We start from the raw sequence: 25,669 nt of genomic DNA on the forward strand, positions 1-25,669 counted from the left end.
ATTGGATGTATGCCTGTCTTGCTTGCTTCAGATTAATTTGGGAAAGCAGCAGAGGATAATTTTCCATTCTTCAGACAACAGCTCACTTCTACACATCATCTCCTACTCCTACTTTCTCCTATCAATTTGTAGACATGAATAATTTCCAAGATGTTAGTTTGGCCACCATGCATACTCATTGATTTATATAACTTCTGACACCAGTATATTTACAGTCCCCAAATCCAGAAGCACTCTTATTTTTGTCCCTGAAAGATGTTTCTGTGAGTAGATACCTGTTTCTAATCTGACATCCATCTGTTATCTCTGGTTGGGTGCTCACAAGCTATCAATAAACATGTTAAGAGAAACACCTGGTTAGAATTAACCATCTGCCATTTTTGCTTCCGTGCTGGAGAATCAAGCTATTTACTGCAATGGGGTTTGATAAAGGAGGGTGGGGTGATTAAAGAAATTCAATCATAATGAATATCAGATCCATCCAAAAATAGTTTGAAATCTACCAGAATAGGGGCACCTGGCTGGTTCAGTTAATAGAGCATGTGACTCTTGATATTGGCATCATGAGTTCTAACCCCGTGTTGGGCAGAGAGCCTACTTAAAAAAAGAGAAAGAGAGAAAGAAATCTACCAGAATAAGTCCTAGCAGTTACAAATACAGCTTATATAAGTGCAAAGTATATGGAGGTAAAATTCTATCATCTCTTTTCTGATTCTAAAACAGAAAGTTACACAAGAAGGCTGGCTTGAGTGAAGTTCCTATGTTCATGTATCCTCTTTCTAACCAATTCTCGCTCTAGGTACAGTCTTCCAGGATTGGCAGCCGTGTGTTTTCAGATGAAGGGTATTTCATGCTTTGAGGCCTTAGTGTGTGAAGAGCAGAATGAGGAGGTAGCATTTCATAAGGAAAGCCTCACCTAAACTGACCAACTGTGACTTCCAGGTTTCTGTGGGAATGAAAGCCTTGTAGGTGTTGACACAATGGGGGGTCTGCCTTATTACAGGAAGCTGGAGACAACAACCAGTTCTGCTGGAGGAACCTCTTTTCCTGCATCAACCTTCTGAGGCTGCTCAATAAACTGACCAAATGGAAGCATTCCAGAACCATGGTGAGTGGGGCTTCAGATCATGGAGGTGCCTATCTGACTGAATTTTTTAAATTGTAAATATTTATGGACTTCCTGGTTTGTGAACTCTATAGATAGGCACTAAATGCCACATAAGGTGAACACCTCCTAATTCTGGGCACTTATTCTATATGAGATAATTATTCACCAGTCTATTCCTTTATAAGGAACTGAATATGGACCCTCCCCCAGAGCAGCTCTGGTTGGAAAGTTAACATTGTTATTTGGATTATAATCACACATCCCAAATGATGCAAGTCTTAAGATTATTCATTGCAGCATGAATTATGAAAGATTGGAAATGACCTAAAGCTTATTAATACAGGACCAACTGGTTAAATTTTTTTTTTTCAACGTTTATTTATTTTTGGGACAGAGAGAGACAGAGCATGAACGGGGGAGGGGTAGAGAGAGAGGGAGACACAGAATCGGAAACAGGCTCCAGGCTCTGAGCCATCAGCCCAGAGCCCGACGCGGGGCTCGAACTCACGGACCGCGAGATGGTGACCTGGCTGAAGTTGGACGCCTAACCGACTGCGCCACCCAGGCGCCCCAGGACCAACTGGTTAAATAATGTTGGTACATCCTTATAATAAAATATTATATAACCATTAAAAAGAATGAGGCAGGAAAAAAGAACGAGGCAATTCTATACTGATGTGTAATAATTTTCAAGATATATTGTTAAATAAAAAGCAAGGTATGGAACAATATGACAGGTTATGTAGCTAGCTGTTGTTTTTGTTAATAAAAATAATATATGTGTACAAAGAATTATGTATCCAGAAGATTCTTGAGAAATTGTAACAGTAGAAATGGGACGTGTGGCTGACAGAATTATTTTGCTCTTTATATCATGTACTTTGAATATTAGAAACTTTGAATTGTGACATATAAATGGAGTGATTCCTCTATATTCTTAAAGACTAAATGTAAAGAGAACCTGGACCATAGATTCCCAAAAGCTCCCTGGAGTATTGAGGCCAGCAGGCTTGGCTTAATTTGTGAGTTGGGACGCCTGGGTGGCTCAGATGGTTAAATGTCCGACTTCGGCTCAGGGCATGATCTCGCAGTTCATGGGTTTGAGCCCACATCAAGGTCTGTGCTGACAGCTCAGAGCCTGGAGCCTGCTTCAGATTCTGTGTCTCCCTCTCTGCTCTTTCCCCACTCATGCTCTGTCTCTCTCTCTCCATCCCAAAAATAAACATTAAAAAAAAAGGATTGTCTGTGAGTTGGAGTTCCAAGAAACTTTAGATCCTTATCTGCCTCTCTTCACTCCCACCCTTCTTTAAATTGGTAGATGCTGGTGGTATTCAAATCAGCTCCAATCTTAAAGCGGGCCCTCAAGGTCAAACAGGCCATGCTGCAACTTTATGTTCTGAAGCTGCTAAAAATACAGACCAAGTACTTGGGGCGCCAGTGGAGAAAAAGCAACATGAAAACCATGTCGGCCATCTACCAGAAAGTACGCCACCGCATGAATGATGACTGGGCTTATGGGAATGGTGAGTATTCTTAGAGCTTTTGACCTCCAGGAGTTGCCCAGAGTTTAAACAAAACTAAACAAATGTGTATCTGTACTCTTTTGGTATGAATTGTTACATATTTTGGATGAGAAAATATGTGATTATAGTCAGGGGCTGATATAACAAACTTTAAGGTACTGCCCCAAATAGCATGTACCCTGGTCCCATATTAACTATAAAAATCCATATTATAGGGATGTCTGGCTGGGTCAGTCAGTGGAGCATGCAACTAGTGATCTTGGGGTTATGAGTTCAAGCCCCATGTTGGGGGTAGAGTTTACTTTAAAAAATTCCATTTTATGAAACAAGTAAATTAAGAGATAATTACCCCTTTTTAAAACATTCCTTTAAATGACAGGTTTCTCCACAAGATTTCTAAAGTTAAAATAACCTTTTATTATTAAAAAAGCAGTTAGAGTTACACCTGGCTGGCTTAGTCGGGAGAGCATGCAATTCTTGATTTCAGAGTTGTAGGTGTGAACCCCGTGTTGGATGTAGAGAGTACTTAAATAAAAAAACTTTTTTTAAAAAGCAGTTTGACCACACTGAGATACCACCTCACGCCGGTCAGAGTGGCTAAATGAACAAATCAGGAGACTGTAGATGCTGGAGAGGATGTGGAGAAATGGGCACCCTCTTGCACTGTTGGTGGGAATACAAACTGGTGCAGCCGCTCTGGAAAACAGTGTGGAGGTTCCTCAAAAAATTAAAAATAGAGCTACCCTATGACCCAGTAATAGCACTGCTAGGAATTTGCCCAAGGGATACAGGAGTGCTGATGCATAGGGGCACTTGTACCCCAATGTTTATAGCAGTACTTTCAACAATAGCCAAATTATGGAAAGAGCCTAAATGTCCATCAACTGATGAATGGATAAAGACGATGTGGTTTATATATACAATGGAATACTACTTGGCAATGAGAAAGAATGAAATCTGGCCATTTGTAGCAACGTGGATGGAACTGGAGAGTGTTATGCTAAGTAAAATAAGTCAGGCAGAGAAAGACAGATACCATATGTTTTCACTCATGTGGATCCTGAGAAACTCAACAGAAGACCAGGGGGTAGGGGAAGGGGGTTAGAAAAGTTACAGAGAGGGAAGGAGGCAAAACATAAGAGACTGTTAAATACTGAGATCAAACTGAGGGTTGATGGGGAGTGGGGGAGAGGGGAAAGTGGGTGATGGGCATTGAGGGCACCTGTTGGGATGAGCACTGGGTGTTGTATGGAAACCAATTTGACAATAAATTACATACATACATACATACATACATACATACATACATACATAACAAAAAGCAGTTTGAAAGTACAAGTCAGAAAACTTTACTATATCACAATATTTATGCCCTATTTGTACCACCCAAAGATTGACACTGTTAACATCTTATTAGATATTCTTCCAGGTCTTTTTTTTTTTTACATACACACACACACACACACACACACACACACACACACACACACACACACATTTTACTCAAGTGAAAGCAATTTATACATGCTGTTTTATCATCTTTTTTCAGTTAACATTATCTACATCTTTCCATATCAGTATATTTTCATTTTATCCAATAAGTCCAATTTCAGAATTCTTCCTTTGCCCCAAAATATTATTTAAAGTTATTTTTTCCAAGTTATAATTCAACCTAGGGCCACAAATTCCATCTGGTTGTTCTATCTTTTTATTTGTTAAATTTAGCCGTGTTTTGTTTTCGGGTTTTTTTTCCCATAATGCTGACTAATTGAAGAACTAGGCCAGTTGTCCTGCAGAATATCCACCTTCTGGATTTATTTCTTGCTTCTTTGTGTCATCATTTACCTTATCTATCTGTCTCTGGTATCATCTGTAAACTGAAAGTTAGGTCTGAAGTTTCAATGGATTCAGTTTAAAGCTTTTAAGCCATAATATATTCTAGGTAACATTGGGAACTGCATATTCTCTCATGTTAGGAGACAGTATAACATCTGGTTTACTATCAAGATATGATAGATTGACTAGAGTTTGGAAGAATTTATTTTGGAGAGCTTTTTCATTCTTTTGACATTCGCTGTAGTGGGATTTGACCATTATTTGCCTAATTGTATTTAAGAGTTTTTGGTAAGATGACTATGACTTATATTTGCTGAGATTTGTAACCTGTCTGAATTTTAGAGAATGCTGCAGTAAAGAACCCAGAGAACTAAGGGAAATATATGATTAGTGGATAACAAGCCAGGATACAACTTCTATGAGACATAAAACACAATTAACTATTTAAATTTTTGTAGATTTTTAAAACACGAAAATGTTTTATCCTGCAAATGACATGTCTGTTGTTGCTGCCATCACGAGCCCAAACCCAATCTGTACTTCCTTTAAAGATAAACCATTAAGGGATGCCTGGCTGGCTCAGTCAGTAGAGTGTACAACTCTTGATCTTGAGGTTGTGTAAGTTCAAGCCCTACATTGGGTTTAGAGATTACTTAAAAAATAAAATCTTAAAAAAAAAGAAAAAAGATAAGCCATTGAATGTGGGACATAAGAGATCTGAAAAAGATGTATCTCTAGCCCTGAAATAAGTGTCTGAGTGGGATAAACAGAGATAGCAGATTATCTGTTTTCTATTTTTATCTTCATGGAAGCTTTCACGTCATAATTTTAACAGAAGCTGGCACATACATTTATCATATGCTGGCAGAGGTCGCAGGGAATCCGTAAAGTCTTCAATAATTGGTCCATTCTGATTCTCCTTGTTGTACCCCTTTCCTGCCTCTTTCCATTCCTTGAGAGCTGGTGATTCCGTTCAAATGGGAAACTCTCATCCCCCTAGGAAAGCTCCGTAAAAGGAACTGAATTGCTATTTTAGAAAATGTAATACATATAACTGATAAGAAAGTAAAATAATGAAAAGGAAGTACAGTTAAAAAAAAAAAAAAAGTTCACCGCCCTCAGGGGCCTTATTTCCTTCTCCGTGGTAATCACTGTTACCAGTTTCTAGACTCTCCTTCCAAAGATAGTCTCTGCATGTACAAGAGTATCTTTTATTTTATTTTATTTTATTTTATTTTATTTTTAATGTTTATTTTATTTTTGAGAGAAAGAGACAGAGCATGAGTGGAGGAGGAGCAGAGAGAAAGGGAGACACAGAATCCTAACCAGGCTCCAGGCTCTGAGCTGCCAGCGCAGGGCTCGAACCCACAAACTGTGAGATCATGACCTGAGCCGAAGTTGGACGCTTAACCGACTGAACCACCCAGGCGCCCCCCAAGAGTATTTTTTAAACCAAAGTGGCAGAATGTTATATACTTACTTTGTACAATGCCTGCCCCCCATAAAAAGGAAATTCTGAGCAGTTTCATTGTTCTTATTCCATAGACCATGCTCTGTGATAAGAGAAGCAGTGTCCTGAGTTGTATACATGTTTTTCTTCCTCTCTTCCCAACACAGACATCGATGCCAGGCCATGGGACTTCCAAGCAGAAGAATGCACTTTGAGGGCCAACATTGAGGCTTTTAACAGCCGCCGGTATGACAAACCCCAGGACTCTGAATTTTCACCTGTGGATAACTGCTTGCAGAGTGTGCTGGGGCAGAGGTTGGATCTGCCTGAGGATTTCCACTATTCATATGAGCTCTGGCTGGAGAGAGAGGTGTTTTCACAGCCCATCTGTTGGGAGGAGCTGCTCCAGAATCACTGACTGAGCTCTTAAAAAGCATATGATAGATGGGGGTTGGCTCCAATAAATGGTGCTCTGCCTACCCTGCCCATTTGGCCTTTGTTTCCAGCCCTGGGAGTGTTTGTCTAGGGGAGAGCTGGCCTAGCCCAAGGACATCCAGTGTAGTGCAGGGCCATTCTAGGGGCTTTGGGCCTGGAGACAGTGCATGGGTAGGATCCTGAGTCACAACAAATTGGTCAACCTGCCCTGGGGTGAGTTGGGTGCCCAGGTAGCCTTGTAAATCTGCTGGATCAGTTCTGGACAGGCTCTTTTGTGGGACCGCTCCCTGCTTTAGTGTTGCCTAGAACCAGCCTAGCCTTTGGTGGCCCCAAGAATGAGAATAAGTTTATTATGGTATTTAACTCATGATATTCATCATAGGTAATGGGAGGTGCAAGTCATGAAATAGGGAGAACATTTCCTTCTTGCTCACGCTGGATTCCAAGGACTTATGAGAGGTTTGGCAAAACCAACTTTGAAATTAAGTCTGTATTTTAAATTTAAAATTTTGACACCTCTTTCTAAAATTATTATCTCAAAGATGATTTTAGAGCACCTGCACCTTCTTTGTGGAGGACGATGATTTACTATTACCTAAGTACTGCATGTTATAGTAAGGTATATTGTGTAAAGTGTTTTTTCTCTACTCCCAAAGAGATCTATGTTGAATCTGGAAATTATCTTTTTGTGTATTCCTGTATAGTGCATGGAGTGCTCTGCCACAGCCAGTATGAAATAGGCCTCCTCTAAGGATGTATCATGTTTTTCTGAAACTACTTCAGTCTTCAAATGATGGAGTACACTGTAGAAAATTATCCTTTTCATCCAATTCACTTTTTAAATGACAAGTAACTACAGGAGGTTTTATTTATTGAGATGGCATGTCCATTTGTGCTCGTGATCGATTTATTTTTTAATTGAATAGAATAGCAAGAGCATCACAGCTTACCATTTTTCATCTCCTATGTTGATTAATGATTTTTTTCCCTTTTTACTGCTAGTGGTTCCAAAGTGTCATGTGGAGATTTAGCAATACTGTTTCTACCTAAAAGTATTGCACATTTCTTTGAAAATATAGGGGTTGATGTACCAACCTCTTTAAACTTCTTTTACAGCAAAATCACATACTTCTCAACAGAAACAAGGTTTTTAGAAAAGCTTCTGATTCAATCAGGATCATTTTATTTCTCTTCTGTCCCCACAGTTATGTTACCTATATTTTCACGCTTTTTTATTTTAAATGCCCTCCCTACTGATATGGACACTACTGAATCTTTTTTATGATAGCACCAGGCCACTTAAATTGCACCAGAGGTCTAGTAAAAATATGATTATTTACTCTGTCAACCACAGTCTCATTTGGAAGTCATGATACAGTTACCAATGATATCCAAAGGAACTAAACCAGAATTCTAACCAAAACTTGGATTTCGCCTCTTTGTGCTGTCGGGTAGCAGCTTTCTGTTTTTATGGAAAGGTCATGAAGAATGTTTAAGTAATGGATGACACTTCTTAAAATAATTTGTAAAGTTTACCTAAATAGGACAGTTGTCCTTACTGCAATCAAAATAATTTACTGAGCATATCATATATGAACCTTATTAATCTATTTTAGTGTGGTTCAACTAAAAAGACAATTTTCAAGGAAAGAGCAGTCATCAATCTATTTCTCTTAAAGCCATATAGTATTTAATTTGTGTCAAGAACAAATAAGTTGCCCTTTTAAAAATATGCACATGAATGCTTTCTGAGGCATATAAGTATGCTAAGCTTTAACATTTCATACTTTTTTTTACAAATCTTCTCTAAGGGAAGATTAATTCTCAGTGCAGATGGAGAAACTGAGACACCAAGAAAAGTGATTAGTTCCCAATCACAACATTTTTTTCGCTGACTTGCTGGGATAGCATTCAGGGTATTGATAGCCAGCCCCATATGTTAAACTGATTTGAATCTTCTAATCTGAGAACCTTGTGTGTGGTTAGGAATAAATTCAGATTAACTAGCCTCTAATGGTGATTACTGTTACTACTTAGAAGAACATTATTTGAGTGATTTATAGAGGATTTTTATTTGTGAGTATTTTAGTAAAGTTGTGTTAATTGTTGTTAACATTGTTTATCTACTAAAGCACTTTAATAAAAAGAAATTGAACTGGAGTTAAAAATTGGTCTTTAATTCTTCAGGACAAAAGAACCTTAAATGGATATAAGAAAGGAATAATACATAAAGAGGATGAACATATAAAATCTTGTGTAGTATTCCCTGGGGGTAGACTAATACAAACAACTGCAAAATCTCAGTGACTTATGACAGACCCTTATTTCTTGTTCCTGGGTCCAGGGATCAGCTGCAGCTCTGCTTGACTCTTCTCATCCTGGCAGGAAGCTGGCATGGAATAGCTCCTACCTGGGAATACTATTCTCATGCTAAAGGGCAGGAGGAAGCACCAAACCATACTATGCAAGGACCTGGAGGGTGCCTAAAGCTTGTGCTTGGATGTGGCCTAAGTCAAGTTGCTCACATTCCACTGGCAAAAAACAATTCACATGGACAAGCCTAACATTGGGCCAGAGAAGTATATTCTACCTACAAGAAGGCAGTTGCAACCAGACATATGGGTAGATAGTCACAGCAGCTTCTCAGTGAGCTCTTGAGATCGGTGGTAGGGCTTTCTTAGAGATTCTTGAGAATTTCAACAGCGTTCCAGTGAGCATTTGAAACCACCCATTTCAGTGCTTTATGCTGATATTTTCAGTTGTGACTTTCTTGACGTTTTGTGTCCGTAGTTCCCCCCGTTCTTCCACCTACCAATAATCTTTGTTATATAAAGACAGTTCTCTAAATGAGTGTTTTGATGGTTTCTGTTTCTCCCACATGTAGTTGTGGTGAGTTTAAATTCTTTCCTCGAGGCCTTAAGATGACCCACATTTACGATAAAACTAGCTGAGACTAAAAATGCAGCTATGGTTCTGGAACAAAAATGACACTGGTTCATACAACAGTCAGACTCATGACCTTGATCTCATCAATACTATTAATTTTTTAAAATTTATTTTGAGAGAGAGAGAGCGCGTGCACAAGCGCACAAGTCGGGGAGGGGCAGAGAGAGCCTGGCTCTACACTGTCAGTGTGGAACGCAATGCATGGCTTGAACCCATGAACCATGAGATCATGACCTGAGCTGTACCAAGAGTTGAACGCTTAACAGCTGGCCCACCCAGGTGCCCCTCAATGCTATTACTGATGAGATAAGTAACCACCTTAACATTCAGGCCAGGTCAAGTATGAATTTTGCAGCACTTTGGCACTCTGAGAAGCTAGGTGCTAAGTGTGTTTAGGGTGATTTGCAGAGGCAAAGAAAGTCCTGTCACTGTTCCAGAAACACTGGGCATGGCCAATTAACATCTGCTCTACCTATAATTCCAAGCCAAACTTTTCTGTAATGGTATGATAAAATGTTTTGTGTAATAAAAATGTTTTACAAAATATTATGGAATTTATAAACAACTTTTGTGAAAATTCCAGTAGGTTTTAGAGCAGCTACTACTATTCTTACATGTATTTAATACTAATATATATTTTATAATGCATATTTTATATGATGCTTTTTAACATGAGAGACCTCAAAAATACATTTTAGAGTAAAAATGTCTACAGCATGATTTTATTATCTACATAAAGGAAATTTTTTGTCTGCCTTTGGGCCTCTTGTTTTCCCATTTTCTGTCAACCAAAAAAAAAAAAAAAAAAAAAGAATATAGTAATAGTGAAGAAAATTAACTCCCTAATCTCACCACTCAACGATGAGCTATTTATATGGTGGCAGTATGCAAACACTTTTGGAAATGTTGGCATGGGTAAGTCCTAATTGGTGATTTTGGGAAAACATAGGAGTTACCTTATTTTACTTGTTTTTTCCAACTAATGAGTTTTCAGTAGGCTTGTATTCCTTCAGAAGTCCTGGTGTGGAATGTTGATAGAAGGTAAGTCCTGAGTACCTTATACCTCCAGACACCTTTTCCAAGTGAATGCATTTTCTAAATGTTTGACTATTCTAATGTTATCCTTAAAATGTTAAGCCTCAATATTTGGAGAATTTTCTATGGAAATGTATTCTTTTTTTTTAATGTTTATTTATTTTTGAGATAGAGACAATGAGAGCAGAGGAAGGGCAGAGAGAGAGGGAAACACAGAATTCGAAGCAGGCTCCATGCTCTGAACTGTCAGCACAGAGCCCGTTGCGGGACTCGAACTCATGCACCATGAGATAACCTGAGCTGAAGTCAGATGCTTAACCGATTGAGCCACCCAAGCGCCCCTGGAAATGTATTCTTAAGTAGAAAGGGATCAGAGATCATCTAGGACAATGTCCAGCCAATGCAAGAATTTTGATTGGTATCTCCTATGCATTTCACGTTTATCTAGTCTCAATATTTTCACAAACAGGAATCTCACTACGTCATGGTTTCAGTAGTAATAACTGAAATGTCTACAACAGAATTAACTACCTCAATACAATCAACTTATGGTATTACATGAGCCAGAAGAAACATGAATACATCTGTGGAATCCAAACTAACACTAGCTATTAATTGTACTTTTCTTCTCCCGTGTATTAGTTTCCTAGGGCTGCTGTAACAAGTTTCCAGGGCATGAAACACGAAATTGATTCTCTGACAGTTCCGTGTGCCAGAAGTCTGAAATCAGGGGGTCAGCCGGACTCCCTCCCTCCAAAGGCTCTTATTGTTTCCTTGCCTCTTCTAGTTTGTGACAGCTCCAGGCATTCCCTGGCCTGTGGCATGTCACTCCAGTTTCTGCCTCCATGGTCACATTGCTTCTTCCTTCTCAAAAGTCCCTCTGCCTCTCTCCTCCAAGGATACCTCTGACTAAATTTAAGGCCCGTCAGGATAATCCAAGATAAGCTTCCTTTCTCAAGATCCTTCATTACATCTTTGCCATATAAGGTAATATTCACTCTTTTACTATAAGGTAGTATTCACAGAGGTTTCAAGGATAAGGACACAGACATATCTTTTGGGAGGCCGCCATTCAACCACCTATACCCACTAACACTCATGAGACACGTAGCAGCAAAATTGATTAATTTACTCTTCCTTTTCTATCATTATTAGAGGTGTAAGGCAAGACCTGAAGAAAATTATTTTTATTTGAAAAATGCTTACAGCTATTGATGTAGTCAAAGAAGATTGAAGTATAGAAAGTTGCAAGCTTAGGTAGAGGATAGGACATGAGGAAGCAGGGGTAAAATTGAAGAATACGTTTAGGTATGTATTGGTGTTTTTGTTAAGAAGATACATGTAAAAGGGTCAAGTAATTTTTCAGAGTACACAATGAAAAATATAACATCCCACCCCAGATCCCTACCTCGTTTCCCAGAAGTAATCAGTATATTATTTTTCTATTTTTTTATCCTTTCAGAAAAGTCCCGTGATAATACCCGTCTCTTCCCCACAACAGTTTTAATCCTCTAGATCATGGGAGCACAACATATTCTGTTCTGTACTTGCTTCTCTCATATTTATTCCAGAGACCTATATTTCCCTATTAATATTGTCTTTAATAACTGTAACTTCAATATATCTAATAATGAAATCATTCTTCCCTAACACTGCTTTTTAAAGTATGTTTCAGCTAAGAAGAAAGGGTAAATGTATGTGTGTGTGCACACACACATGCATCCATATTTGTGTGTGGTAGGGAGGATGAGGTTAAGGGAAATTTACTCAGTTCTCATAGCAATAGCTCAAAGCAACTTGAAATATAATTTCTGACCAGCAGTTCCTCTGGCCATTCAGACTCCCAGATCCTATAAATGTAATGAGATTGTGCCTGAGTGGGCTATGGGGAGGTTTTCAGGCTGTTTGCTCCTTTAGTAATTAGCCAGATTTAAATTTCAAAAAGCAAGTATTTAAAATGTTTACTTGTACATGTTTTATAGGAAATAACCAAAGTCTTTCTGAGGAACTACAAGAGTACAAAAGTCATCCCATCTCTGCTCAAACACCTTTGGTGACAGTGACTTCCTTACTAAATATGACAATACCATCTGTCCCCTTGCCTCCAAAAGGAAACATTAGTTTGAACATTCTGTAACTTTTTGTTCAAATGCTTAATGGAGTTGGCAGGACAAAGATCCTCCATGTGGACGCCTGTGAAAATATGTCTTCACGGTAAGATGTGAGATATTTTACCCAGAAAGGCCATACGGCATAATGGCTCAGACTGAGGGTGCTGAACCCGGCTTGGTGAGATATTATATACAGGCTCTGCATCCAGTAACTGAGTGAAGGGCGACAAGTTATTTCATCTCTCTCTGCCTCAGATTCCCCATCTGTAAAATAGGGATAATACTACTGCCTATCTTCTAGAATTGTAAGGATTAAATAAGTCAGTGAGCATATAGTGCTTAGAATAATGCTTGCTAAGGGTGCCTAGGTGGCTCAGTTGATTGTCTTGATTTTGGCTCAGGTAGGATCCCAGGGTTGTGAGATAGAGCCCCGTGTCGGGCTCCTCATTCCCCTCCCTATCAAAGAATCCCTCAGCAAGAATAATTAATAGCCTTTTAATCCTCTAGATCAGGGATCAGCAAACTGTAGCCCATTGGCCAAATCTGGCCCATTAACAGATTGTATTCAGCCCATGAGCTAAGAATGGTTTTTACATTCTTAAATCGTTGGGGGAAAAAAATCCATAGGAGAAAAATATTTTATGACACATGAAAATTCTATGAAATTCAAATTTCAGTTTCCATAATAGTTTTATTGGAATACAGCCACGCTCCCTCGTTTACATGTTGTCTATAAATGCTTCCATTCTACATCAGCAGAGTAGTTGCAAAAGAGGACAGAAGGCCTGTAAAGCCTAAAATAGTTACTGAGTTTGCTGACCCCTGCTCTAGATAATTTTGTCTCCTGAATCCACTCCAGCTGGTCTTTACTGTACCCCAAGGTTCTCACTGCTGGGACCCTAGCGGCTGGCCAGAGGAAATTACCTACAAAGAATTTTTTTTTTTTCCTGTAACTTCCTCTTCAATATTATGGCTATAAAGGATGAAGTGAATGCAGTGCTATACTGTTGAACTTAATGAGATAGAAAGAAAGGAGGAAGAGAGGGAGGGACTAGAGTAGAAAGTAGGAAATGGGAATTTTTAAATGTAACTTCTAAGAAAGATAATGATAGAATATTCTAAGTTTGGATGTTCTAAGAATGCAGGCTTCAATTCTGGTAATGTTATTTTTTTTTTAAAAGAACAGCACAGTTTGTATTACTATTTATAAAGAAGACATAAGGATATATATTCATAAACAGATAAAATGAGGTAGTGCTATTCTTTTAAGTTTTTTTTTTTTAATAATGTCTAGACCCAATAAGGGTCTCGAACTCACGACCCCAAGATCAAGAGTCACATGTTCTTCTGCCTGAGCAAGCCAGATACCTCAGTACTGCTATTGTAATGTAAATTTGAATGGTGATCTTAATTTAACTCATCTTCCAATTTACACAGGAAGATTTGTTCAGTTCTTACAGAAGAAACACATCTATCTTAAGTCCTAATCATGAAATGATTCTTAAGTGGGCTGGTATTTAAGAAAAATACATATGTTGTCAACGACTTTTTTTATTCTAAGAGCAGCCTGCACTGTGTTATATAACAAAGTCTTTCAGCCACACACCTCAGCAGCCCTCCTCCCCTCCCTGCAGGTCAGTGCTAAGCCTTTCTCTGGTGCAAAAGCGGAACACCCATTTGGTCAATGGGAAATGGTGCTGCCATTGAAGTCGTTCTGATTGTCACTAGACCATTCATTTTATGTCCTGCCTGTCCACTGGCATGCTTTTTTTATTTTTCAGCTTATTAGGGTATAATTGACAAAACTGCAATATATTTAAAGTGTACAACGTGATGATTTGACACACATTGTGAAAGGGTTACCACAACTGAGTTAACACATTCATCACCTCACTTTTTGTGTGTGTGAGAACACTCAAGTTCCACTCTTAGCAATTTCCAATTATACAATATAGTATTATTGGCTGTAGTCACCATATTATACACTAGACCTCATTCATCTTACAACTGAATTTGTACCTTTTTACCAGCCTCTCCCCATTCCATTTTCCCTAACCTGGGAATAAATTCATGTCCTTTAAAGCAAGGCTTACTGGAGATGCTTTGAATTCACAAAGCTTTTTCACATTCATTCCATCATACCGCCTTCACAGCAACCCAAAGCAAGAAAGTGAAGCTCGGAGAGTTGCTCAAAATTGCATAACTAATAAGTAGTGAGGCCAAGTTTTGAACCCACATCTTTTGGCCTCAAGCCCAGGGTGCCTTCCTGAATGATTTTAGTGTTTAATGTACCAGCTGGACGGACGGACATTGCTGGCTTTGACTCTGCTTGTGGGAACTTGGATAAGTTAGTTACTGTCTCTGACTTCATGCAAATTGGAGAACATAACAAACTATCACACTAGTTGTAGTGAAGCAATGATGCCATAATGTGTGCAAAGTGCTCAGCAAGGTGCTGGACATCAGTGCTCCTTCACTGCTAACTATTATTTGCAATACGAAATGATGAAGGTCCTTTAAGGTCTAGTTTAGAATGATAAAAATGTGAAAGGGAGGATCCATAAAAGAATTTACAAAGGATGCTTAGGCCTTGGACTCATCACTGGAGACAGGAGTTAGTGATGACAAAGGGCGAGAGACTGGGAGAGTAGTGTTGCCACTGACAATGGAAATGGAGAGGCTGACAGAGGGAGAGATGCCCTAAATCCAGGGAATAGTGTGGCCTGAAGACTGGAGCTCAGATGGAGGCCATTCTTTCAGACGGTGGCTGTGTCATTCCAAGGCAGGTAGTCACTGACATCATCAGATGAGGAGACACTGAGGAACAGCAGAGAACTAAGGACTGGACTTTGAAATCTGCCAACACTTGGAGTGCAGCAAGAGGCAGATAGACATGAGATGACTGAGGTCTGGATGAGCAAGGAGCATGACGCACATGTCAGAAGCAAGTGGGGAGACTTACCAGGAGTAGGGGAAGTGGGGAGCAACAATTAGGCTCAGACGTCAATGAGAATAAGTCGCCCCGGTTGATAGAATGAAGGGGATAATACTTCCTACCGAATCATGACAATTTTTCCATTAGTGTCTCTCACTTCTGCTGCAGCTTACAAAAAATGAGTCTAAGAAAGGTTGCTGGCTGTGGAGAACACAGACGTATATCGGGATGAACTCACAAGGTTGGCAGTGGAACTGCACCCACTGTAGCCTTCCTGACTCCCATTTGGGGCCTAAGAACCTTTTTCTCAGGCCTTTTCTCTCGTGGAACCTGTACCAGGCTCTATATGAACATTCCCCCCATGTTATTCTCACTTCAACCCTCAAAGGCTTTATCTCATTTTCCAAAACAGGTCATGGAGTCTTCGAGGACTCCTCCAAGGCCAAGCTCAAACAGAGGAATCGGCCCACCCCAAGGCCAGAACCACACCCGCCCCGCGCCCCTGCCCTGCCGGGTCAGGCCCCCCAGCGCGAGGCAGGGCTTCCGGGCACTAGGGGCCGTCGTCGCCGTCGCTCCAGGCGAAGTGGCCCAGCCAGCCGCGCGCTCCCCGGAAGGCTGGCGCGCACTCCCGCCTGCTCGCTAGGACTGCCGGGTGAGGCCCCACGACCGGGCGCCAGGCCCCGGTGTCCTGGCAACAGGTAAACATTGAGCGCCCCGCCCCACGCGGCGCGCCGCGCAGGGTGTTCGTGCGCGCGGCCAGCAGGCGCCCGTGAGCCCGGTGCTCCCAGCCCGCGGGGCGTGCTCGCCGTGAGTCGCGTGGTCAGCGGCCTCCGTGCGGTGGGTCTCCAGGCTCCGCGTGGCGGCAGCTGGGTGGCTGGCTGCCCCCTGACCCCGCCGGGCTCCCCTGAGCGTCTGGGGCTCCTGAGAAGCGTGGCAAGGCCCCGGACCCGCGGAGGTTCGCTGTGGAGTGCGGAGGCAGCCCGGTGTGCGGCAGGGATGGGCGCGGGGGTGCCGCCTCCAAGTGATGCGGCTCTCTATTTCAGGATTGGGAACCCATGCCACACTCACCTGCTCAACTGAGGAATTATCATGGTAATACACGTCTTATTTAAGTATAAGAGATACCGAGGCTCTCGCCAGGTTCGTTTAATATCGTTCTGCCTCATCGAGGCACGCTTTAGCAAGATTTGTTACCCGCGCCACGAGATTGGCGCCTTCGTCTCCTGTCGTTGTGGGTGGTGTCCAACCTAGTGATCTGAACACTTGGGGTATAAGGATGATGGGGGGGGGGGGTTCCCCAGGTGGTCTGCGCGCGTCACAGGGGACAGCCAAGCAGAATCAGCCTGAGCCCTCTTTTTGTGAGGTTTCGTTCTTTGGTTCTGTTGAGCCACTTTCGTAATCATATGTGTGGGCAATAAAGAGAGGCTGGTGCAGTGCTGTGAAACCCCAGGGTGTCAGTACGTGGCAACAGCGACTGGCCCATGCCCTTACCTCCTGCTGCCGCTGCCTTCTGGGGTCCCTTGCGGGATTCTTCTCTTCGGATTAAGAAGTAGAGAATGAGCCCTGGTGCGATCCAGACTGCCGGCTCTAAGGAGTGAGTCTCTCTTCCAACCCTAGTTTGAGGAAAGACTTTGGAGGAAACCTTTAGCAGAGGAAATGCTTGCATTTTATGCCTGGGAAGGCTTGCAACATCCTTAAACTTCTATCTCCCCTCCAAGTCGTTGGCTCACAGAGCTCCATCTTAAGCCAAACCACTCTGAAATGTTAAACCTTATTTCCCACTTCCTACTGGATCTCTCCACCAGAGAGCATTTCCCAACTGTGTTCAAAATCCAGCTCCTTTTTAACCACTACCTTCTCTGCATTTTCCAATGGCATGTTGATTCTCCTGGCCTCAAACTCCTAAACATTACTGTTCATCAGCCCTCATCCAGTCATTTCGACCTGCTTCCCACCCTCTCTGCCACTGGTCAAGTCCTGCCCTCCTTACCACCTACCTGGATTCCAGCAGCAGTTCACTACCTCTGTCCCAGGGCTCTCCATCTCTTTTGGATGCCAGGTTGATGGTCCCAGAATGGCTGTGACCTTGTAACCCCCACCCCACGTCCTCAGGAATTTCTACTGTCTGCTCAACTAAGTACTGCTCAGAGTTCGGGGTAAAAAGGCCTCAACCTCTTGAGCTCTATTTGCCATATTCTCTGCTTTAACCAAAACAGAAAACACATTCCACACTAGACTCACATTCTTTTCGAAGCCTCCTGCCCCATCTCAAGCTACAGATCTACTTTTCTCCAAGATGGGCCCTCCTGCTGCCGTATTGCCCCCTAAGTATCTATGACCCTCTATGCCTCACAGAGCTTCACCTATTTCACCTTGGAAAGCCTCACTCCTCACCCCCATTTGACTGGAGTATAGAAAGGTGTTTGGTAAATCTGTGTTCCTTCTACTTCATTGCATAGTAAAAGCACTAAATAGATGTCTTTTTTTAAATTAATTTCTTTTTTTAAATTTTTTTAACGTTTATTTATTTTTGAGAGACAGAGAGAGACAGAGCATGAGCGGGGAAGGGTCAGAGAGAAAGGGAGACGCAGAAAGCAGGCTCCAGGCTCTGAGCCACCAGCACAGAGCCCGACGCGGGGCGCAAACTGACAAACCGTGAGATCATGACCTGAGCCGAAGTTGGATGCTCAACCGACTGAGCCACCCAGGCGCCCCTAAATAGATGTCTTTTGATTTAAATTGTGTCATCCCCTGGGTTACTTCGCATGGTTGGTATTGTCATTCTCTTTCAGAGCCCAGGGAACTGAAGCAAAAACGGTTCAATAAAGCCATTTAAGCTAATGGATTTCCACTGCTCCTCAGATGAAGGTTAAACACTGTAGCTTCAAAGGCCTGCAGGCCAGAGTTGCACACTGCCTACCTCTCCAGCCTAAATTCCTCTCACTTGGCGCCCCCCATCATGGTTGCTTATAGGCCAGCCACACTGACCTTTTTTGTGAGGTCCCTTCAGTTTGGCATGTTCCCTCCAACCTCAAAGTCTTTGCACAGGCTGTTTGGGAAGTCCCTGCCCCTCAGCCCACAGGCGGCTCTTCAGGAACCCTTCATGTCCCAGATTGGGTCACACCCTGCCCATCCTGTGTCATCGGAATGCCAGATAACCTGGCCTCTCCTTCACGGGAAAGGGAGTGAACGTGTTTGTAATTTCTCTCTCACTGGAGAGTAAGCAGTTCTGAAGACAGGAGCCCAGAACTGCAGGTCCTGTTGTTCAGTAGATATTTGTTAAATATTTGTCGAATGAACAAAGGAGCCCCTCTTAAAATTCAGAAAAGCAGCTATCTACGTTTGCTTTCTAAATCCTAGGACTGTATTACATCTGAGTTGCAATTTATTCACTCAGCAAGTATCTGTTCGTCCCAGACATTGGTCTAGGCCCTGGGAATTCAAGTGGTGACCTCATAGACAAACCTCTGGTTAGGAGACAAACAATAAATAAACAAAATAGCCCTATGACATAGTGGAGTGTGCTTGGGGTAGGGAGCTAGAAAGTGACAGTGCTGAGGGGGAGGCTGGGAACCACCTGTATCCCCTCCCTGCTTGCCTTGGACAGTCCCAGTTTATGTTTGTTGAAGTATCTTGGTTTGGGCAAGAAATTATATGGTCACCCTAGTTATAGATAGAATATAGATACAGTATCTGAGAGGTGTTTCTAGAGAGGTGATATCTGAGCAGAGCCCCACACGAAGAGAAGTAACAGGGCGGGATCAGGGGGATCAGGGAGGAGCGGGGCAGGTTAGGGAACCAGAAGGAGGGCCAGTGTGGCTGGAGCCAAGTGGTCTTCATTAAGCAGTTTGGAGAGTTTCAAGTCACGAGTTATGTGTTCTGCGACTGGGAACAACCAAGGGCCACGGAGTGGTATTAAGCCAACCCAACCAGCTGAGAAACTGAAAGTTTTCACTCGCTTACAATAATTTCTTAACAGATTTACTGAGGTATAAGTGATGCACAGTGAATTGCACATATTTTAATGTACAATTTGATCAGTTTGGCATCTGTCGCTCCCATTGAGCCATCACCACAATCAAGATGACAAGCATGTTGATCACCCCCGAAAGTCTCCTTGTGCTCCTCTGTAATCAGCCCTTTACTCATTAAAAAAAAAAAAAAAAAAGTTTATTTATTTATTTTGAGCGAGAGAGAAAGCCAGAGAGGGGCAGAGAGAGAGGGAGAGAGAGAGAATCCCAAGCGCTGACAGTGCAGAGCCCTATGGTGAGCTCAATCCCATGAACATGAGATTATGACCTGAGCCAAAATCGAGTCGGATGCTCAACTGATTGAGCCACCCAGACGCCCCCAATTTTTAAAAAAAATTTTCATGTTTATTTATTTTTGAGAGAGAGAGAGCATGAGCAGGGGAGGGGCAGAGAGAGAGGGAGACACAGAATCCAAAGCAGGTTCCAGCCTCTGAGCTGTCAGCACAGAGCCTGGTGCGGGGCTTGAACTCACAAACCATGAGATCATGACCTTGAGCTGAAGTCGGACACTTAACCAACTGAGCCACGCAGGCACCCACCAAGATTTTATTTTTTAAGTAATACCTATACCCAACGTGGGGCTTGAACCCACAACTCTGAGATCAAGAGTCAAACACTCCACCGACTGAGCCAATCAATTCCTTTTAAATTCACTCATGTTGTAGCATATGTCAATAGTTAATCCTTTTTATTGCTGGGTGGTATTCCAGTGTGTGGTTATACCCAGTTTGTTTATCCATTCACTCACTAATGGACTTCTGAGCTGTGTTCAGTTTTTAGCTATCACAGATAAAGTTACTATGTACATTCCATGTACAAGTCTTAGAATGGATATGCACTTTGATTTCTTTTGGTAAATACTTCATAGTGGAATGCCTGGATCCATTCCATCCATCCGTGGCTGGATGAGCGTGTACTGATATCTCATTGGGGTTTTAATTGTATTTCCCTAGTGACTTAGTGTTGAGTACCTTTTCGTGTGTTTATCAGCCATTTGTATATCTTCTTTAGGGAACTGTCTGTTCAGATCTGTTGGCCATGTTTTGGGGCTGGTTTTTTTTTTTTTTTTTTTTTTTTTTTTTTACTGTGTTTCGCGAGTCCTTTATTCTGGATGTAAGGGCTTGATCAGATATGTGATTTGCAAATATTTTCTCCCAGTCTGTGGCTTAGCTTTTCATTTTCTTAACAATATCTTTTGAAGAACACAAGTTTTTAATTTTGATGGTGACTCTATCAATTTGTTCTTCTATGGATCGTGCTTTGGTGTCATATCCAGGAAATTTTTGCCTAACCAAAGGTCATAAAGGTTTTCCCCTGAATTTTCTTCTAGGACATTTTGCTTTTTGGTTTTAAGTGTATGAGCCATTTTGAGTTAATTTTTGTATATGGTAAAAACATTGGATTAAGGTTCATTTTTTTTTTTTTTTTGCAAATGGATATTCATTGTTTCAGCCCCACTTGTGGAAAAAATTATTGTTGTGGGATCATTGAGCATGACGGTCAAGAAAGAATTCTTGAGACATTTTAGGTGCAACTTAGTAAGTTTATTTAAGTAGCGTGGGGATAGGACCCTTAGGCAGGAAGAGCTGCGCTTTTCGTGAATGAAGTTGGTGGTTATATGCTTAGTGCTCCAACGGGAGGCTATGTGCAGAGAGTATTAGATCGTAAATGTTTTCTTCAAATTCTACGTGTAAAACTACTTTCGCAAGATTTCTCTTGTGTGCATCACTCAGCTTGATATTAACTCTTGGTGAGGTTCCCAGGCAGTCATGAGACCCTTTAAAAATGTAGCAACCATTAAAAAAAAAAAAGAGCAACCAGTGTGTATTTGATCCTTATCAGAACTATGCAGGCTGTAGGTCAGCCTTCTGGGCTAAAGAACATTTTTCTGCATCTGTCTCTCATCAATTGTCCTTGTCCTATTGAATTGCTTTTGCGCTTTTGTTGAAAACTAGTTGTTCATATACGTGTGGACCTATTTTTGGTCTCTATTATTTTCCATTGATCTATGTGTCTATCTTGACACTAATCCCATACTGTCTGGATACTGTAGCTTTATAATAATTCTTGAAACAAGGTAGAATTAGTCCTTCAGCTTTGTTTTTTCAAAGTCCTTTGCGTTTCCATATGAATCTTAGAGTCAGCCAATTTCTACAGAGAGATGAGAACTTTGAATGAACATATCAAACCTTTGTGCGAGTTTTAGTCATCAAACCGCTTTAGAGATTAAAACACATTTTTTTTTTGTCAGTTATTCCAGGTAAGTCGTATGGTTGACATGCAAAAAAGTGTAAAATCATAAAGAAAGCCAAGACTCAGAATTTTTAGGAGCTTATGGCAACGTGCATCCTACACCCCCAGGGGATGTTTTACCAAGAGGTACTGTTATCATATGGGTTTTCATATTGTTGTTGTTGTTGTTTTTTTAATCTGGATTTCCACCTGAAAGCCAGGCCACTGTGTTGCAAGATACTTCTCATCTTCGTTCCTGGGTTTTCTATCTAGGAGTGTATTCCGTTTCACTTAACAAAAATGTATTTTAGTGTTTTTTAACACATTGCCTGTGTTCCTCCTTGTTTAGCCTGGGACATTTTTAGAGTGAGATGCTATCAACATAACATCTATTTTATACAAACATTTAGCCCTTGCGGATGTTCCTGATAACTTACACTCTCCCTTCCCTTGCTTAGGAGAGTCACTTTCTAAATAATATACTTCCTCCTGTTCTTTTATGTATGGGTGGGCCATAGGACATGAGGAGTCAACTCAGCTTCGTGTGGCTGTCGCAAAACTTCAGACAGTTTATCCCCAGATTAGGATGGGATCCATTCCTCTTCCCAAAAGGCACCGGCCTGGCAGTGTAGTTATGCCAAGAGCACAGGTGCTGGGCTGCTGGACACTGGTTTGCAGTGTGGCCTTGTTGAGCCTCCACTTTTCCACTTTGAAGACATAAATAACGTCTCTCTCCGTCAAAATACAGCTCAGGGGGTTAGTGGTGATAAAGTGATGGGAACAATCACTTATTGTTTCCTTGAAGTCAGACGCTGCGTTAAGCGCCTTACATTCATGTCTCCGCCCTCACGACTACTTAATGAGGTCGAGACTACAACATAAGAAATGCCAAGCAAAATGTGTGTTTGCGTCCCGATTAGCTAATACTTTTAATTACATTTTTATCACGAAAGATTGTATGCATACACAAAAATAGAGTAGTAAAGTGATCCCCCACATATCCATTTCTCGGACTCAAAAACTGTCAGGATTTTGCCACATTGGCTTCATCTGGCCTTCTGTGGGGTGGGGTGCAAGGGGGAGCTGCAGTATTTTTATTTTTAAAAAGTTGTTTTTTAATGTTTATTTATTTATTTTTGAGAGAGAGCGAGCAAGCAGGGGAAGGGCAGAGAGAGAGGGAGACAGAATCCCAAGCAGGCTCTGTACTGTCAGCACAGAGCCTGACGCAGGGCTCGAACCCAGAAACCATGAGATCATGGCCTGAGCCGAAACCAAGAACTGGATGTTTAACTCACTGAGCCACCTGGGCGCCCCGGGAGCTGCAGTATTTTAAAGCACATCTGAGGCCTTCTTTCATTTCATTTCCACAGATTTTAGTGTGCATCACTGAAATGTGTAAACATTTTCTTCCATGACCCAATAGAAGCCATTATCACACCTAACAGAATTAATAATTCCTTGAGATTACCAAATTTCCCTGATTGCCTAAAAATGTCTTTTTATAATTTGTTCAAATCAATGCAGACAAGGGCCACCTGTTTGTTACATTGGGTTGGGTCTCTTTTTAATCCGGGTGCTTCACTTGTTGAATTCGATTGCATGTGACTTCTCCCACTCCCAGCAAAAGTCTTTATTATTGGTACAGTTTTTTTCCTTTCATGAGTCCTGCCCCCCCCCTTTCAGTTCAATAAGAAATGTTGAAAGTTATGTCAAGGTTGTAAAAACTAATTTATGCCCTGTGAATATACTTGTCTTTGAAAGCCAGGTAAAGGGAAACAAGGAAAAGGCCCGGACAAATCTCGCGGGAAGAAACAGAAGAAACCGGAAGTGGACATTCTCAGCCCAGCTGCCATGCTGAACCTCTACTACATCGCCCACAACGTTGCCGACTGCCTGCACCTGCGAGGCTTCCGTTGGCCCGGTGCTCCGAAATCAAAGGGGAAAAACAAGACTTAATGGCGTTCCACAGAGAGCAGAACTTGGGGAAGAGAAATCGGGAAAATACAACTACTGCAAGCAAAATAGACTTTACCGAAGACAACTTGAGACGCAAGCTAAGTGTGCTTTTCTATGGTAGTTAATGATAAAGAAGTGCATTTGACTTCCCAGCTAAATGCAGCTACAGGAAGCCAATTTGGCTTTTCAGAAGAAGTTAAGGGGGAAAAAAGTCCGAGTAGTTCCTACTCAGGAATTGCGTGGTGGAATTGATAGGATTTTTCAAATTATAATTCTGGGTCAGAATTAAACCTGTTCTCAAAAGGCAGTGCTGGCTCGCATGAATTGTTTTCGTTTGCCAAACGGTTTGTTATTTAGAAAAGGCGTGGCAGAAAGCAGAGGATTTGCTTCTGAACCTCCCTCTCGTGGGCACTCTTTCCCCATCTTTTTCAGGAAAAATAATAAATACTTCGTTTCTATAATTTTCTTCTCAGCCGTCTGACTCTTGGCTGATTTTAATTAGCCAGGGACACCGGTGGAGACTAAGATTGTCACCCCCCTGCTCTGACTTTGCTAGGACATGTAAACAAAGGACTCAAAGGAGCGTGTTCCAGGGTGGGGAGACTGAGCAAATCTCTCCCTTCTTTCTGTTTCACTGGACTCTTCACCAGGTTTTCCTCCACACTTACATCTTCTTTCCACTTTCTGCAGGCTTTCTTTTAAACTTGGCTGACCCCAATTATGGAATTGGTGCTAGAAACTTGCCATGGGCATTTTGCTGATATTCCACAACCTCCCCAGGCTGTGCTGAAGACACTTAAGAGATAAAGCTACGGTTCTTTCTCTTCAGTCCAAAAGGCCCCAAAGCCCCAAATCTGCAACTTGGAAGGAAAGGCATTTTTAAGTATAAACACCATCCCCAAATCACTTAGCATTCCTTCCCTGCTTCTGCTCTGTCTTCCTGGCAGGTCGTGTCCCTTCCCCCCACGCTGACACCTGCACTGTGGTCTCCAGTCACAGCTGTGAGCCCGAAGCCGATTCCTCTAAGGCAGCACCTGTCCAGGGATGATGTAGTTCGTCTGAATTGCTTATAATGGTTCCACAGGTTGCCTTGTGAGGATCTTAAAGACTCATAAAGTTTGCTAAGGAAGGCTGCAACCTAGGACTCAGGATTTCATAAATATCAGAGAAAAAGGCAAATTCACGTGAAACCTTGCACTAGAGAAGTTGGGTGTGTTTATTGGAAATGGCACTGGTCTAGCTGCCCCGTATGTGCCGACTCTGCGTGAGACCTTGGCTAGTTGTCAGAGGGGCCCTTGCTTGCTCGGGCGAAGGTTGGTGCTGCTGTTCCCCTGAAGGGGGGCCTCTCAGTCCTCTGTTGACAGGCTTCGGAAAGGGAACACCTTCCCACTCTCCTAGACACTGCTGGGATGGATCCAAGTGGTTTATGTTTGTGATCACACTAACCCCGTTTCAGTCCTTCTCAAACTTGAGCGTGTGCATCATGGTCACCTGGAGGACATGTCGGAGTCCAGACCCCTGGGCCTTGCTCCGCGGAAGGGTGGGTTCGGGAATTTGCATTCCCTCTAATCCCCCCCCTTCCCCCCCGTAGTGCTGCTGCCAGACCACAGCCTTGGAGAAGCACTGCTCTAGTTAAGGCTGCCTAACCAGGTGCTAAAAGGCTAGTTGAGTCTTTAAGCTTGTAGGATGTCTAATGCCCTTCTGTGCCTCGCTTGGTTCAGGAGCTCGTATCTGAGCAGTGTATGTTTATTGGAAGGCTAGGGAGGTGGCACTTGCAGGGCTTTTTTCTGATCTTGTCCCCAGCATAGATGACATCATTTAAGGGACTACAAAGACATGCCAGGCAGCAGACATTGAAAGGCTAAGGAGATCATCTGGAAGTGGAAACGCTTTCTTTTGAGATAAATGATGAGCAGAAAGGCTAGTAAGCGTTGCACTAGAGGATGCGCTAATCTGATTGGATCGGGCACAGTTGACACCTAGTGAAGGAGGCTGATGCACAGGTTCCATCATGAGGAGGGCAGTTAGTCTCTGGTTCACCTTTGACGATGTGCCCACCTGGTCAGGCCGG

General features: G+C 42.1%; 2 protein-coding genes across 11 annotated transcripts in view; both read left to right on the forward strand.

Annotated features, from left to right (window-relative positions):
* Nucleotides 1-8,512, forward strand: part of STRIP2 (striatin interacting protein 2) — a 48,020-nt gene extending 39,508 nt beyond the window's left edge. For all 3 annotated transcript variants that reach the window (XM_045052740.1, XM_019825782.3, XM_003983039.6), the window contains 3 exons: nucleotides 1,004-1,108; nucleotides 2,427-2,631; nucleotides 6,085-8,512. In XM_045052740.1, coding sequence (XP_044908675.1) covers nucleotides 1,004-1,108; nucleotides 2,427-2,631; nucleotides 6,085-6,335 — 561 coding nt within the window. In that variant the 3' untranslated portion in view covers nucleotides 6,336-8,512. The remainder of the gene's footprint in view (nucleotides 1-1,003; nucleotides 1,109-2,426; nucleotides 2,632-6,084) is intronic.
* A 7,274-nt stretch (nucleotides 8,513-15,786) lies between these two features.
* On the forward strand, nucleotides 15,787-23,905 carry SMKR1 (small lysine rich protein 1). 8 transcript variants are annotated; one of them, XM_023250555.2, is made up of 3 exons: nucleotides 16,121-16,334; nucleotides 16,423-16,519; nucleotides 23,404-23,905. In XM_023250555.2, exons 2-3 carry the CDS (start codon nucleotides 16,469-16,471, stop codon nucleotides 23,596-23,598), a joined length of 246 nt encoding a protein of 81 aa, XP_023106323.1. In that variant the 5' UTR covers nucleotides 16,121-16,334; nucleotides 16,423-16,468; the 3' UTR covers nucleotides 23,599-23,905. The 8 variants fall into 8 exon arrangements, 6 of the variants coding, with proteins under 6 accessions (XP_023106323.1, XP_023106325.1, XP_023106327.1 ...); XM_023250557.2 differs by having other exon boundaries at nucleotides 16,123-16,334; nucleotides 16,423-16,471; nucleotides 23,408-23,905; XM_023250559.2 differs by having other exon boundaries at nucleotides 16,128-16,334; nucleotides 16,423-16,471.
* The last annotated feature ends 1,764 nt before the right edge of the window (nucleotides 23,906-25,669 follow it).

Source organism: Felis catus, chromosome A2 (assembly GCF_018350175.1).
Source record: "Felis catus isolate Fca126 chromosome A2, F.catus_Fca126_mat1.0, whole genome shotgun sequence".
Lineage (NCBI taxonomy): Eukaryota > Metazoa > Chordata > Mammalia > Carnivora > Felidae > Felis > Felis catus.

Coding starts and splice junctions, on each gene's coding strand:
- SMKR1 (XM_023250555.2), top strand. CDS start 16,469: ATGGTAATACACGTCTTATTTAAGTATAAGAGATACCGAGGCTCTCGC. Junction 16,520..23,403: donor GATACCGAGGCTCTCGCCAG/GTTCGTTTAATA, acceptor TGTCTTTGAAAG/CCAGGTAAAGGGAAACAAGG.